Source organism: Lolium perenne, chromosome 6 (assembly GCF_019359855.2).
Source record: "Lolium perenne isolate Kyuss_39 chromosome 6, Kyuss_2.0, whole genome shotgun sequence".
Classification (NCBI taxonomy): Eukaryota; Viridiplantae; Streptophyta; class Magnoliopsida; order Poales; family Poaceae; genus Lolium; species Lolium perenne.
The window spans coordinates 244,646,937-244,662,540 of NC_067249.2; the positions used below are offsets into that span (position 1 = coordinate 244,646,937).

At 45.7% G+C, this 15,604-nt stretch overlaps 2 protein-coding genes across 5 annotated transcripts; both read right to left on the bottom strand.

Moving 5' to 3' along the window:
* Positions 1 to 3,729: 3,729 nt before the first annotated feature.
* On the bottom strand, positions 3,730 to 7,004 carry LOC127305640 (U-box domain-containing protein 52-like). Its single transcript, XM_051336145.1, has 5 exons — positions 6,111 to 7,004; positions 5,970 to 6,018; positions 5,626 to 5,884; positions 4,195 to 5,520; positions 3,730 to 4,105 (listed from the first exon to the last, which is right to left on the bottom strand). Exons 1-5 carry the CDS (start codon positions 6,751 to 6,753, stop codon positions 4,016 to 4,018), a joined length of 2,367 nt encoding a protein of 788 aa, XP_051192105.1. The 5' UTR covers positions 6,754 to 7,004; the 3' UTR covers positions 3,730 to 4,015.
* A 210-nt stretch (positions 7,005 to 7,214) lies between these two features.
* On the bottom strand, positions 7,215 to 11,232 carry LOC127305641 (putative lipase C4A8.10). Of its 4 annotated transcripts, none has more exons than XM_051336149.2 (10): positions 10,781 to 11,232; positions 10,641 to 10,708; positions 9,916 to 9,986; positions 9,530 to 9,781; positions 8,772 to 8,935; positions 8,626 to 8,681; positions 8,461 to 8,513; positions 8,255 to 8,366; positions 7,876 to 7,973; positions 7,215 to 7,550 (listed from the first exon to the last, which is right to left on the bottom strand). In XM_051336149.2, exons 1-10 carry the CDS (start codon positions 11,209 to 11,211, stop codon positions 7,479 to 7,481), a joined length of 1,377 nt encoding a protein of 458 aa, XP_051192109.1. In that variant the 5' UTR covers positions 11,212 to 11,232; the 3' UTR covers positions 7,215 to 7,478. The 4 variants fall into 4 exon arrangements, with proteins under 4 accessions (XP_051192109.1, XP_051192107.1, XP_051192106.1 ...); XM_051336147.2 differs by having other exon boundaries at positions 7,876 to 7,988; XM_051336146.2 differs by having other exon boundaries at positions 7,876 to 7,988; positions 8,255 to 8,372.
* Positions 11,233 to 15,604: the final 4,372 nt, after the last annotated feature.

Genomic DNA, 15,604 nt, shown 5'->3' on the forward strand with positions numbered 1-15,604 from the left:
AAGCAAATACATCTGGTATCTGAAGTGGGTCGGATCGCGGGAGATGTCATGAGATGTTGATTGTCGGTGGTTTGTAAGTGTTTCTACCGTGTGCATCGTACGTCCTTCTGTAAGTGGAGGCACACTCGTGATGCGTGAGCGTACGAGCTGACTTACGATGGAAGTGTACTAGTCGTACTATTACTGTGCATGCAGCAGCAACCATGCATGATGCGTGCATTGTAAGGACGAAAGATTCTTCTCGGCAATTAAATTCTTCACGAAGCATACCGTGTGTTTCACATCACATCATGTTGTCTTCCTTCACGTTTATTGTGAGGAAAAATAAAGACAGAGGAGGTGGTGGCCGATCCTTGATTCTTCTGAGAAGAGTGATGAAGGGTGGCGATCGAGCAGAGCCCCCTAGCGGTAGTACTCCCACACCTAGAGAGTAGGAGTACTATGGTGGTACTGTTTGGAAGTTTCGTTTGGGCGAGGAGTGACGAGGGATCACATCCGTCGTCTGTCATGGATCCATCGCCGCCGCAGGGCTAGCTAGCTCCTGCTTGGTGCGTCATGGGAATCGCGAGTGGCCGCTGACACGCTGCGGGTCCGGACCGGCCTACGCAGGGCGCTTTTGCAGTATACAAAGGTTTTCGGCGGAGCGGGATGGAGGGCACCACTTGTGCTCTCATCTTCATCTCATCCCCACACAAGGTAGGACAGGGGGGCAGTGATGGATCGATAGGGATTGCACACGGAAGGGGAAGGTATTGGGGCAGCCATGTCGGCTGAACAAACTGCCCACTTCGTCGTGTGTCATGTGTCTGTGGAGTAGGGACCGCCAAGTTGAGGGAGTGTGGGGTTTGGGGAATTTTCAAAGATCCAAAATTTGTATTTCAAAGTAAAAAAAAAAACTGAAACAAAAATCCCGGAGGTACGCAATGATGTATGTTACAGCGGTGCGAAATCTTAACGCAAACTCATTTGTATTATAGGCTTCACGAAATTGACAAAATCTGACAAAGTTAGTAGTTTTGAAATGTGTGGAATGGTGTTTTCGAACATGGGAGCATATGCTCCCTCTATTTCGAAATACATCTTACACACATTTTGAAATTTCAGAAGAATTGAAACGAAAAATTTGCACGTACATTTCACGTGCTACGCGCTCACAAAGTCGTTTCATGGAAAAACGATTTGTATATGACGTGTGTAAAAAGACAAAATTCAGTGTTAAAAATAATGCTTTTCACAAGATATATTTTCTCTTTTTTACATAGACCACAAAGGCTATTGGTTTTTCGTGAAACTTGACGAACACACATGTATTATGGATATGTACATGTAGAATATATTTTGTCGAAATGTTTTGACACTTAGAAATATGATTTTTTGTTAGTGGGAGCATATGCACCCGGGAGCCGAATCTCAGTGAAATGTGTAGTATTCACTATAAAATTTGTCAGAATTTATCATTTTTGTGTATCCTCGAATATAACATAGTTTGTATTGAGATTTACACCATTGTAGTATACATCATTGCCTATTTTTAGACTTTAGATTCAGATTATTTAAAATTTTGAAATATGAATTCTGAGTGTTTGAAAAATAAAGGGTACATGTAGCCCTGTTTGAAGTTTTCACAAGTTGAGGATTTTTTTCCTTGAAATTATAAGTGGAGGGTTTGTTCGAACACGTTTACGGTTTTTTTTTCCTAAATACCAAACGTTTAGACTAGTCATAGTGGGGAGTAACATAGAGTACTAACATTTGTTGTTACTACTCTATGTTACTACCTCTATAGCGGGTAGTAACATATGTGTGGTATCATGCAAGGTCAAAGTTATTAGGTTGTAGACTCATCTTGTATGGAAAGTGTTATGTTACGGTAATATAGTTAGTTACCACCTTAGTCTCTTTTTTCATTATTATCATGACATGTCACCAAAATATCTTGAAATGTGTGATGTCACTAGCTATGTTAATGTTACTCCCACTATGAGTAATTTTAGTGCATCAATTCCATGTTTCAGCATTTTTTTTGCAATATTGATGGTGTATGTTGCTTAGTTCTTGCCACACATGCTTTTTATTAGGCAACTCAAACAATCATTTACTGAGTAAGCACTATTTTTAATATCCAAATCTTCGATACCCAAACCTCAAAGATCTTTTGGGCCGTGTATCGTGTTTCTTTTATTTAGTCTATATATTCATGTTTATGCTCATCACTTTGCCTGAAAAATCTAGATCAGTCCAATTCAAGTCCTTTCTATACACCTTTAGGTGCCTCGAGGGAAGACATATGAAACATAAAAAAAAGAGAAAATAATAAGAACAAGTTTGTCTACATATAAGAGCAATGCGCCTTGCGACCACCCCAGCTTCCATTTTATTGCTGCACAATTTTCTATGATGGATAGCTAAACCCATGCATTAGAGGAAACCTCACAAGTTTTCCTCCTCCATATCCTTCCCCAAACATAAAATCTTGACTTATCCCAAGTACGTTTTTGGAGGATATCTGGTTGAGAGATACTCCTTTGAGTGCTCAACATCCTGGACTTCATAATATTGTTAGGTATAAATTTTCCTAAATTAAGGAGGTGTTTGCTCTCACACCAAAAATATCTCATTTAGGCGTGATTTAATTTGTAATCTTTTAACAGCTTGGAATGTTTAATTAGTGCGTCTCCGAGCGGTGGTCCTGATATTTTTCGACGGAATTTGCACAACAATGATTTTTTCTCGATCAAGTTTATACTTACGAGGCGCTAGTAGAGATATATGCCGCGGTCAATATTAAGAAAATATAGAAGATGAAAGTTCCGCTTAAAAAAGATTGGTTCTGAGAGGAACATATTTTGTTTCATATTAACGGCTTTATTTAAGTCATGTTACTTGAAAATAGTGGAATCGTTAACCTACTGTTGAGTGGCATCGACCTCACCTCACGTGGGACGAGTCTCCTTATCCGGTCATCCTCCCTTGGCCTTACTGTGATGTTTGATCTCCACGGTTATTAGGATCTAAACCAAGCTCATGTACCAGATTAATGGAAGAACAAATCAACCCTTCGAACCACCTACAACTCCTGGTGGCGAAGAACTGACATCGAAGTGCCAAACATTTTTGTTGATGTAGACTCTTCGGGAAGATCAGGTTATTATCCCTAGAGTAAATCTTATCGCTGAGCGGTGGTCTTCCACTCGGTACCGTTGGATCACTAAGTCCAACTTTTGTCTCTGCTCGACGGGTGAGTATTGCGGTCAAGCATGTCTTCCCTCGCATCGGAGGACCAATACCCGTCTTGCCCGAGGAAACTCTTTACACGCCTCCCTTATTCTTTGGAGTACCTTTGGAAGACTCCACCGCTGATACGCGCGTTTACTGTGCTCATACGTATTTGCAATAATCAACGTAGTCACCACCCTAAGGGAAAAATCAAGTTTGTCGATTTAGGGTATAGGGTTTAGGCGCCTAATCATTATCAGTGCACTAACCCTGATGTTGAGACAAATCCTGATTGGCTCAGCGCGGCGGCGTTTTCCTTCTCTGTCGAAATACCAGGGATCCTGCACAACCACACTGCTTCTCGTTGCGGTGTACTGTAGCTCAGAGTCTCAGACATGCAGACGAGTTCAGAGTTTCAGACAGGCCGGCAACTCTGCTTCGCTGAAGGAGAACAAGTCAGATTCATCTCTTCTGTTTCACACAAGAGTTGACGTAGACGTAATCATGCGGCGTGAATCGCAAACAACAACCGTAAGAAACTTGTACAAGAATCAGTTAACAAGAGTTTCAGGGTCGTTTACAAAGAGCTGAACCAAGAGATCAACACTACTTACTACTACGCTTTACACAGGGTTACACGAATGCATGTTACAAGCTCACAACAACAAGCGCATGACGATGGTGACATGTAATATGATCTGGTTCTGTATGGAGAATGAATTAGTGTTCCGATTAATTCCTTTGCTCTATCATATATAGGCCTACCGCTGTCAGAAGCTCGCAGCAATGGAATGCAGCTTCAGTTGTAGTTGGACCTTCTCAATGGCACGCTCGGCTGGCTCGCGTTCCCGCTGTACTGCGGTCTCCCGAACGGATCGCCGATTCCATCCTGCAGGTGATTAGGATGTGTCAGTTACTGTGGATTACCAGTCTCTCGAAAGCAGGATGAAATGGCGGATGGATCTTGTTAATTCTTACGGGCCGTGATTGCGCCGTCATGGCGGTGTTGCTGATGTAGGGGGAGCTGCTCATGCCGCCGCCGTGGAAACCGCCGCCCATGCCCATGGTGTTGCAGAACTGCATGTTGTCCTCGGCGAGCGTGCGCAGCCGGTTGAGCTCCGGGAGCACGCCCGTGGCGAGGTCGGGCCGGTCCTTGCGCCGGAGCTCGCAGCATCGCAGCGAGATCTCCGCGAAGCACCGCGCCTCCTCGACGGGCCAGTCGTGGATGGCCGGGTCGAGGAGGTCGGCGATGGTGCCGTGATCGAGCGCGCGCGACACGTGGTGCGTGAGCCCCATGGGCGGCCTCGCCGTGATGATCTGCAGCAGCATGACGCCGAGGGAGTAGACGTCGGACTTGACGCCCAGCATGCCCGTCTGCTGGTACTCCGGGTCGATGTAGCAGAAGGTGCCCGCGGCGCTCGTCATGTGGCACTGCGTGACCGTGTCAGCGACGGACGGCGGCACGAGGCGCGCCAGCCCGACGTCGCTGATCTTGCTCACGTAGTTGCGGTCGAGCAGGATGTTGCCGGGCTTCAGGTCGCGGTGGACGAGCGGCTCGGGCTTCGCCTGGTGGAGGAAGAGGAGGCCCGTGGCGATCTCGGCCGCGATGCGGAACCGGTGCTGCCATGGCAGCACCGGCGCGCCGGCGCGCGGGAAGAGGCAGTCATCGAGGCTGCCCATGGCCATGTACTCGTACACGAGGCACCCGTACTCCGGGCATGCGCCGAGGAGGAGCACCATGTTTGGGTGGCGGATGCAGCTGAGCACCTCCACTTCCTGCTGGAACTGCGACTTGCCCTGCGCGGCGTCCGGCCGGAGCACCTTGATGGCCACGGGGGTGTGGTCGAGATGGCCCTTGTACACCGGGCCGTACCCGCCCTCCCCGACCTTGCGCGCGTCCGAGAAGTGGTCGGTGCCGATCTCGATCTCCTCGATGGTGTACCGGCGGTACCGTGCCGACGAGCCGCCGCCGGAGCCGGCGGACTTGAGCCGCTCCTCGGCCTCCTTGAGCGCTTTCCTTTCCGCGGCGATCCGCTTCTGCGCCTCCAGCTCCGCCAGCCGCTGCGACGCCTCGGCCGCCTCGATGGCCGCCCGCGCCTTGGCCTTCTCCTGCTCGATGAGCGCCATCGCCGCCTCCTCCGTCAGCCGCCCGTCCTGCGACCGCTGCTCCTCCTCCACCTTCCATCGCTGCAGCTCCGTGGCCTTCTGCTTCGCGGTGAGCGCCTCCTTGCAGGCCGTGCTGTACATGTCCATGGTCTGCTTCAACTCCAGCCGCAGTCGCCTCATCTCCGCCTCCATGTCCTCCTACACGCGCGCGCGCACACATACGCAAGATCATGCATTGAAATTAGCACGATTAATGGCAGAACCGTGCGTACGCATGGCGACTGTGTGTGTTGTGTGAGGTACCGCGGGTAGCGAGGAGACGCTGGTCTGGGAGTTGGAGGTGCTCTCGTTGCCGAAGTCGCCCCACCCTGGGCGTGGCGCCTCGAAGCTGTGTTGCTCGTACGGGTTGTCCGATCCGGTGGACAGCCGCGGCGGGTACGACGGCCGGTCCACGCTCCGCCGGCCGGGGGCAACACCGATAAACGATATGTCCGACGACTCCGGTAGTGAGAACTGCGGGAACTCCTTCCTCGCCGACGTTGGACCCCTCGAGAACGGCGACCTGTCCATTCGCGTAGCCACGATCAAGCATATCCACACCTACGTGTCCAGCGTCCAGGTATGATCTAGTAGGTCTAGAAACTTACATGATGAAGTTGTCTTGCATCTGCATCGTAGGCGTCCCGATAGAGTCGCCTGCAGAGCATGCCATTGTTAGTACTGTATCTTGAGTCGAGTATGCATGGTTAATTGGCATCTATCTTGATTGGAGAGTATGCATGCATCACCTCGTGTCGCTGCCGGAGGAGGCGGCGGCGCCCATTTCTGCGCGGGCGGCGCTGGCGCCTGCTGCGGCTCAGGCGGCAGCGGCGCCTTGGGCGCCTGAGGCCCCTGGATCATGGACCGGAGCGGCGACACGGAGGGCGCCGGGCGAGTGGCCTGGCGCACGGAGGTGACCTTGCCGCCCTTGTTGACGACGTAGACGCTGGTGAAGTCGGGCGCCGTCTTGGAGACGCTGCTGGGGATGTCGGGCTTGAACCTGACGAAGCTGTTGCGGGTGTTGGCGCCGAGGACGAACTTGTCGATGGCGGCGTGGGCGGCGAACTCGACGAGGGACTTGGCCACGTCGTGGTCGTCCAGCACCACGTCCTTGCACTGGATGTCCTTGCGGGTGCAGAAGCAGCGGAACGGCAGGAAGAGGTCCTTCATCTGCGGGTCCGTCGGCTGCTTGTACCCGGCGGCGTCCTCCACGCCGCCGGAGCTGCCGCGCATGTTGACGTGGACGAGCACGATGGTCTGCCCGCGGTGGACCAGCGTCTCCGTCGCGTACTTGAGCGCGTTCTGGCTGTTCTTGTCCTTGTCGATGCACACCGCCACCAGCGGGTAGCTGCCCCCGCCGACGGCGCCGTCGCCGTCGCCGAATTTCCCCATCCCCGCCACGCCGGGCAGGCCGCGCGCGCAATAAATCAGATCACCTTTGCTTTGCTTTCTCCCCTTCCTTTTGCCCTAATCTTTCTATGCCATACTCTCCAGCAATTCTTCCAATGATCCTTCTTCTGCTCTCAAGATTGCAAGGGAGGAGCTAGCCATTGGTCACGAGGGGAGGAAGCTCTTTTAGGAGGTTTGCTCCTCTTCTCTGACCTCTATTGACTATTATTAAGCATGGCGTTGTTGAATGCATGTCGTGGCTCTTGGAACGGATTGAATTATGTTTCCTTCACTGCTGAATTTACGGCTGACCACAGATTCTGCCCATTTCGTCACGTTAGCCCAACGTAGCCTCAAAGCTCAAGCTCTTGAACTGCATACCTTTCATGGTTCACCCACTGGACAAAGGTAAATTATACACCTCAAACTATTCCAACTTGCAAATTCCAATGTACAGCCAGATCTCCAGTAGAAACAAGCTTCCAAATACTACAGCATTTTACACTAATGAGCTAATATTTACAGTATTAACTGTATGACCTAAGTCTACAGCATTAACAATGAAATCAGGAGGTCACATTCTGTGATCACCAGACACCATGTATGCTCAGCTTTACGCATGTTGGCCTGAAAGGATATCAATAGTCTAACTACATAGGAGTTACACCGCCGAATAATACATTTCTTCCAGCCGAATTCACTGGAAAGAATCAGCAAGACTGACCAGCCTAAACTAGAAAGTTGTCTATCATATGGTAGATGACATCTTCTCCGTCCAAGTTCGATGGATGGGTCCTAACCTGCATGCAGGTTGCAGACAAACCCTTAAAATGTTGCCATTTCATCCTATTTGTAATTTGTCAAGGTACTATTCCACAAAATCATGCATAGTTGTTTATGTAGCAGTAAAAGGTCAATTTGTCCGTCGCTATCCAACAAGTAAATATGATGGACATCATAAAGCAATGGGATTTAGTTCAAAGATAAAAATGTTGTCACCATACAAATGCTAGTCTCAACTCCCAATTCGTGGTTTAGTTGTCAGCCTCTTCGTTTAAGACTAATACAACCATGACATTAGCACAGAGGTTGTGAGGATAATTAACTACAGAAGCTGAACCTTACCTGGATATTGTAATGTGCATTGTATTTTAGCCGGCTCTCATGAAAGCATACATCCACACGTTCCCAGGTCACTTGTGTGAGGCCACGGATCATGATCTCTGCACAAATAAGATCTAATGTAACAGTTGAAAACTTTATTAGCACAAAATCTCTAATTTAAAGGACTGTGTATACAGTGCATACTACACACTGTTCTGTATTTTCAAATTTCTAGGGTTTATGATAGGTGAATTTTAGAACCCTCTAGTAGTCACAACCTTTTTTGGTTTGCATCTTATCGAAAGTTTTGATAAAACTTTTACAGGGAAATTTGTCCTGTCTTTATCCAAAAATCAAAACCAAGCTTAAAAGACGGCATAAACATTGCAGTGATTAGTACCTTCAAGGCTATCTGCGAGTGAAGCTGCTACAGAATCCTCATGCTGAGGCCCCTCCGAGTTAGCAGTATCAACATGAATAATATGCGGATACTTCTCATCTATTGCTGTTAACTGAAGCTAGAACACACAGACAAGGCAGATGGTTAAACCACAGGAATATGTAAAATTCTACTTGACAGACTGAGGAAGTGAAGTCCTAATTTACTTCAGGTAACTCATCCTGACGCCGAATTGATGATGTTCTCCAGCCAACTATATCTTTTGCAAAGTTAAGGGCACAAGTGTCCAACATTAATTCTTGAACAGTTAATAAAATATCATCACAATACATAAAACATATTAATCTTAATTTCTGATGCCTGTTGGATACGATCATATTTTATGTTTGCGTATGCAACACGGCGTTTAAAAGAGCGCAAGGCTGACCTGTACAATAACAAGGTAATAAGCAAGTGCAAGGCAGCAGAATAGGTTTGGAAGTACCAAAATAATTTTACACAAATCATGAGTAGGTACATGAATTTTCCATCTTCGCAATCTTCGACCATTCGCACCAGAAGTGGAGGCTTCTCATCATCCCTGTCAGAGAGGAACAGATGTTTACCTGTTCTCGCAACTATAAGATGTGCAGTTTCTGCAGCAATTCGCTCCAAAAGTGGAACACCAAAAAGAAAGGGCAGCTGTGGAGAACATAAATGTCAGATGGGAATATAATTTATTGTCTTCATTGAGAACATTTTCTTACTGAGTTTGGCAGCGAACACAATGGAACATTAAACTCAGAGGGCAAACATAAGATTTTTCTAACATCAACTAATGTGGAAAATATATTTTAGTAGAAAAGATTAAAAGAGGTAGAAATGATGTAGCCAACGATTCCACTGTCAGAAACAAATGCTACTTTATCCATGGAAAGTAATACTTCTATGACCCTTATCAAGTGGCTACGCATTCAGTAAGAAATATTTCAGTTTGATTGGGAGCAAGAATGAAATTTTCCCGAGCTATTTGTCCATTTCAAATAGCAAGGTGAGACAACAGATGCAGCAGTCTTGGGCTTGTAGGAATACAAGATCCCAATATAGAAATGGAAGAAACTAATCAATGACTAAGTGTAAGAAAGAAGGTATGTTTATTACTAAGTTCAGTAGTAGGCATCTATTTTACCTCCCACTGATAAGTTAGTGGTACTAGTAGTAGTACTACCTACTGCAGCACACAAGATAACTCTACATCTTACTTGATTTTTTCTCAAAACAAAAAAAAAAACTTACTTGATTATTCCACCTTGAGCCCAAGTGTGGTGTAGCCGACGTTATGAAATTCATTGGTTCTAAGCCAGCTATTTTATCACCTCCACACATATTCTCTTCATCAAAATGCCTATCCACATTAAGGCATGGTTCTTTGCCTGCTGAATGTTCATAGAGTTTCCCAATTGCATATCTTGAAATCAATCCACCGAGTGAATGAGCAACAAAAGAAATTTTCCGTAAGTTTCTTCTCCTCTGGACAACTTGCCACACCTGGATCGTAAATATTTGTTTCATGTATCAAAGACCTTAAAAACATACCATGTTTAATTTAGCAATGATATACGTTAGAACTATCTAGAACTATAAATACAAGAAGAAACTAAAAAAATCGATGATGATGATACCTCTTCAGCTAGTCTTTCACCCATTACATCGACTCCATCGTACGTTAACTTTGAATGATTGGACTCACTACCTGCTCGGATAAATTTTACAAGACAAATGTATCAAGATCTATCTGGTGCACTAGAAAGTAGGGTGCATCACTATGTAGCCCATAGTTGAAACACAAATTGGGTCATTATGAATTGCAGAAACTAAAAGAAATAACGGCAGCGACGGCCCTCAGTTGCGGCATATAAGTGGTGCACTTATTTTTATATTTTCAGAACTACAGTCAAACATTTAGCATGACAATTATCTTACTGGGAGGCAAGTTCAGAAACTCTTGAAGTGTTAGAATCATTACAGTTGCACTGACTGAGAAAATTTACCGCTGGTTTTACATTCACTTCAACTTTCTAAATCCAAATTCAAGAAGTACAATTCTTCATCACACAACCAAATCATCCCCAAAGTTTGAGAAATTGACATATCTTAACTCATACATGTTAGTTGTTCTTGTACGTGACACATCTAAGTATCTAACTGATTTCTAGCAATCTACTCCATCCATTCGGATTAAATTGACGTGAGTTGTACAGAGAAAGTAGCCTACACACGTACATGCCTGGCGTCAATTAATAAAGAACAGAGATAGTAGCTTAGCACCCTAAACCTATGCAATTCAATGGCATATAACACTACCCCAAAAGTAAATTACAAGTGCAGCAAACTTGTATGAACTCACGATGCACATAGACCTTCCCAGGCAGCCTCTTCACGAACTGCTCCGCCCCAAACTTCCAATCCGACGTACTGATCAAAGCGACAAAATCAGCTTAACCATCATAAATAAAATACAGAACCGAAAGGATAACTCCCACACACCTTCCGTCGAGGCCGTTAACCATGACGACGAGGTGATCAGCCTCCTCGCTGCCGACCTCCACCTCCTCACGGTTTCCAGCGTCTCGCCCCTCCTCCTCAGCCTCAGCCTCAACCTCCACCTCCCTCTCCGCGGCTGGAGGCCGCGAAAGCGCGCGCCGCACCCAGTTCCCCAAATCCAGCCTTCCGCCGCCAGGCCTCTGCTTGCGACCGAGGAGCGCCCCTAGATCGAACCGGAGCGCCGGCGGCGACCACCGTGCGCTGCTGCTGCTGCGGCGGCTGCTACCAGGAGACTGAGCCATGGCGGAGACGAGGTGGCTCCGGCGGCGGCGGCGATGTGGGGAAAGGTGAGTTTGGGTGGAGCACGTGGCGGAAGGGCAGAGCCTGGAGGAGGCGGGCATTCCCGGTTGCTTGGGAGGAGTGTGGGCCCACATCGACGGTTCCGGAACCGCAGGTGCTACGCAAAGGCAAGGAATATTCTTTGTAGAGTTGGACGGTGTGGATGGGCGGTAGCATTGTTCAGTATCCCATCGGACGGCTGAGGTTGACTGAGCAACACTTGTTGTAGACTCTTCGGCCGCAGTCGACTGAGATAGCTTACCATGAACAGGTGGGCCTTAGAATACTTGGACAGTTTTGCGTTCCTACGGTCGGCCGATCCACAACGTGACTATGTAGCCTCAGTTCATACTAGATGAAAATGCGAGCTTCGCCTCACCGCCTACATGATATCCTGACACAACTTGTCCGGCACATCAGATTTGAAGGCCTTCTCATCTATATTACTGTCGGGCTTAATGTATAGTACTTACTATTCTACTATCATCTATGACATTACTCGAGAGAAAACCTTGCCCAAAAGCAATCTAACACATTGCAAAGGTATCCATGAGTATGTGCTAGTTCTTGGACGCGAGGCACCTAAGGTAGCTCATGGCATACCTGATGATTCTTGGTACGTGGACGACGCTTCAGTTATACAGTGCGTCTACGTGTAAAGGCTAAAATTGTAGAAATTATGGAAGCGGTGCGCGGAAGGCACACACTCTACCTCGTGTGTGCGCCCTCAGGTGGTGACCAACTCGTCCAATTCGCAAAAGAATACAGCGTGTCGAGACACTCCCTCCCCTGGATCACTTCATTGAGCATGCTTGAGTGGTCGCGACCGCGCCATCGCTGAAACGGAAGAACGCCAAATATGTGATCCACACAAACATCTAAAAAGGACAGACTGCCCACCGGATCTCCAGAATCAACTGATCCATCCTAGCTAAGATATTGGATAAGAATTCGTAAATTCAATTCGGCTCCCGGATGCGTATGCTCCCTGTACCAAAAAATCATATTTCGAAATGTCAAAAAAATTAATAATGTTTTTAACATGTATTCGTTCGCTAAGTTTCATGAAAAAATAATATTTTTTGTAGTCTATGTAAAAAAGAGAAAACTTATCTTGTGAAAAACATTATCTTTCGTATTGAGTTTTGTCTTTTTTTACACACGTTACATGACAAGTCGATTTTTATAAAACAACTTTGTGAGTGTGTAGCACGAGAAGATGTACATGCGAATTTTTTGCTTCAATTTTTTTAAAATTCAAAATTTGTGTAAGATGCATTTAAAAATAGAGGGAGCAATATATGCTCCCATGTTCCAAAACACCACTCCCATAAGAATCCCACTTGACACTTTGGTCCAATTTGTTGGAACTTGCATCATTACTAAGCTTTCTATGTTAAGCAAAAACATCACCAGTTATTCCAGAGATCGGACTATTGCTCATACTCATGCAGAAAAGATTATATGGCAACCAACTGATTCTGCAAGTAAATTTTGAGTACGTAGTATACTTAAATTGCCAAATAATCAACTCATAAATGTTACTTAATGCATGAGTTCAAGAATGTCAATGGGCACGGGTATACTTGCCTAACTTGCACTCTCAGATTTCTGCAAAAGAGTATTTAACCCAACTTGAAGGGGATAAATAATTAAAGGCAAGAAAAATGTTCAAGCATTCCAAGATTTTGAGGCAAAGTGTGCGGGATTTCAACATCGATGATGTCAAAGCTCATAACATTATCATCATCACGCATCAAAGCACGGGAAACCAAATAATAACCAATGAAATCATATCACAAACTTTTTCACCATAAACTCACATATCCATCTTACAAAATGTGAGTCCAAGACAACAGACTAACTCCCAACAATGTTGGCCACAGATAAGAAACACACCAACAAAATTCTCATTGGGCTATCCAGATTGGACAAATCAGATTATTTCCAAACCTAACGATCGCAATACATCTTATGGGATGCCCTGAGTAGCCAGGGTAATCTACCGAGCTTACAGTTTTGAGGAATTACAAATAGAAGATAGAACGAATGTAGGTCACGTGGTACCCTTGATCGGGCAAACCCTATCAACAAATCTAAACAAAGCAGATTTCCAGCTATTAGACTGCATAGTCTATTGCCAGCCCATGGTTACAGAATATGCACACAGTTATCATACGCATGTCACTTGAAGAAGAAACTCCTCCATCTCGAGGACCAGTCTGGGTAAACTGCTACCAGCACGCTTACTCACCGGATAACTACATGAAAAAACATACAATCACAACATGATTTAAGTAATGATAAATCAAGCTAATCTTTTCAGATGCCTTTGCTGCCTCATCTACGAACACTTATTTAGAGGTCGACCACTTAAGAATGGCATAATATATATCAAACATTTAAAACGATATCCAGCAAACATTTTTACTTGCCCTGGATTGATGCATAGGTACAACCTATGACATTAGATATATTAGCTTTCTTAGCACAGGCAAGTAGATATATGAGCCAAATGCACAAGGAACAAAAAAACATGCACAATGTTTTTGAAGGAAAACCAGGACATTCACATGTGAGTGCATGATCTGTATCGACAGTACCCACTTCTGCGTGTTCTCTTGTCATCATCAGGTGACTAAAAAACCCCAATTGGACACAACATAACACAAATAGTAGCAGGAACAAAGCACCGCAAGAAAAAAATTGTGAGATCGGAACCAAGTTTAAGAAAGGATATAACATAAGATCGAAAATAATGCACTCATCCAGGCCACCTCCTAACCACTGTAGTTAAGAAAGATATGACATAGGCAGCTACCTTACATCTCCCAGGCAGTTCAGAAGATAAGTAAAATCTAAATAATCTGATGGAAGATTGATAAAGCATAAAGTATGTAGACACTATTTCTGGTGGTCAATACTGTAATGATGGAATGTCAAGTTACTAAAATCAGGGGGTTAACTGCAGCACAAGCCCTGGAGCTTCTATTTATCCTCTGACGGTTCCTTCTATAGCACTTCCAAATGAGCAATAATTTCTTGGGTTCTAAAGTATCAATATGAAGGATCTGTTTACCATAGGAGGAATCTTTTAAACAAAACGGTGGTTGCAAACATGAGTAAGCACCGAGCAATGGCAATATGACACAAAATTCAACCTGAAAGAAAATATACACATGGAAGAATTAAATTCCCAAAATACTATATCCACATATATGTCTATGTGTAAGGAAGTGACATCCACTTAACCATATACCACTTTTAGATAGAAAACAACTTAAGATATAGCCTAATCATTCTTCCACGGTAAAAGGACAAAACTAACTGTAAATGACTCGAAAAAATGTGCATCATGTAATTAGGACCGAGCCAAAGTTTATCAAGCTTTTTGTTAATTGACTGAAGACACAAATTGGTTCCAGAACCACGATATACTTAACATCTTATTCAGATCAGTAATTTCGAAGTATACAACTATTGAACTATGAATCAGTTTCAAGTTGCTGCATTGTTCTTCAGAACACTATGTCGTCTCATTATTTAAGATAATCCTTCCCAAACAAAGTAATTATCTAATTACAAACTTACAATCCTTAACTGATAGTAGCAAATAAACTTGGACTTTAAAAACTAACATAGCATAATCCACCTGATTGTACGCACAAGAAGCAAGATATGTTGAAAAAGGTGCACAATGTGTAACATGTACAGTAGCTGACAAACGGGAATACCAAAAAATCATTAGCAAGCTGCAGAAGACTGTGCTGAGCGGGGTGATTACAGGGTGTTATAGATGTTGCTTGTGCTAAGTGTAATGGCTCAAAGTATAGACTCCTTTCAAAAAGTAAAATAGGCGTGCAGACTCTTGTATGGATGTATATGTAAGAGCATCCCCACTCGTTGGCGCTCCCCACGCCCAAATCCGGATGAAACAACCGCCGGATTGGACGAAATTAAGACGTGGGGAGTACCGTATTTCCAGTCGTCCACCCGGAGTTCGGCGGACATAGTTTAAATTCAAACAAAGCGCCGTCCCGCGCTACAAGTACGGCCAGTTGATCGGCAAAAGGAGCAAAAGTATCAGCCACAGATCGGCGATCAGAGGGAAATTACACGGAAACAGGCTCGTCGGCAGTCCCGGCCGGCACGGCAGTGTCCGACGGACCAGTTTACTCACACGCCGTGGTCGAAGCGGCTGCGGCAGCCGACGAGGAAGCAGCGGCAGTGGACGTCGAAGCAGCCGCAGTCGACGAGGTAGATGGTGAGGAAGCCAAGGTAGGAGCCGGTGGAGACGACGAAGGACTGGCCGGAGTGGCTCGGAGGATGTCGCCGCGGTGGCCCTGGTACCAATTCCTCGTCTCCTCGTCCATCAGTTCCATGTCGCCGCCGCCCATCAGGAACGCCAAGTCTGTGTTCCTCTTCTTCGCCGCCGCCGTCGTCTTCAGCATGGCGATCCGGACGCCTTGGTTGGCGAGCATCTCCCGC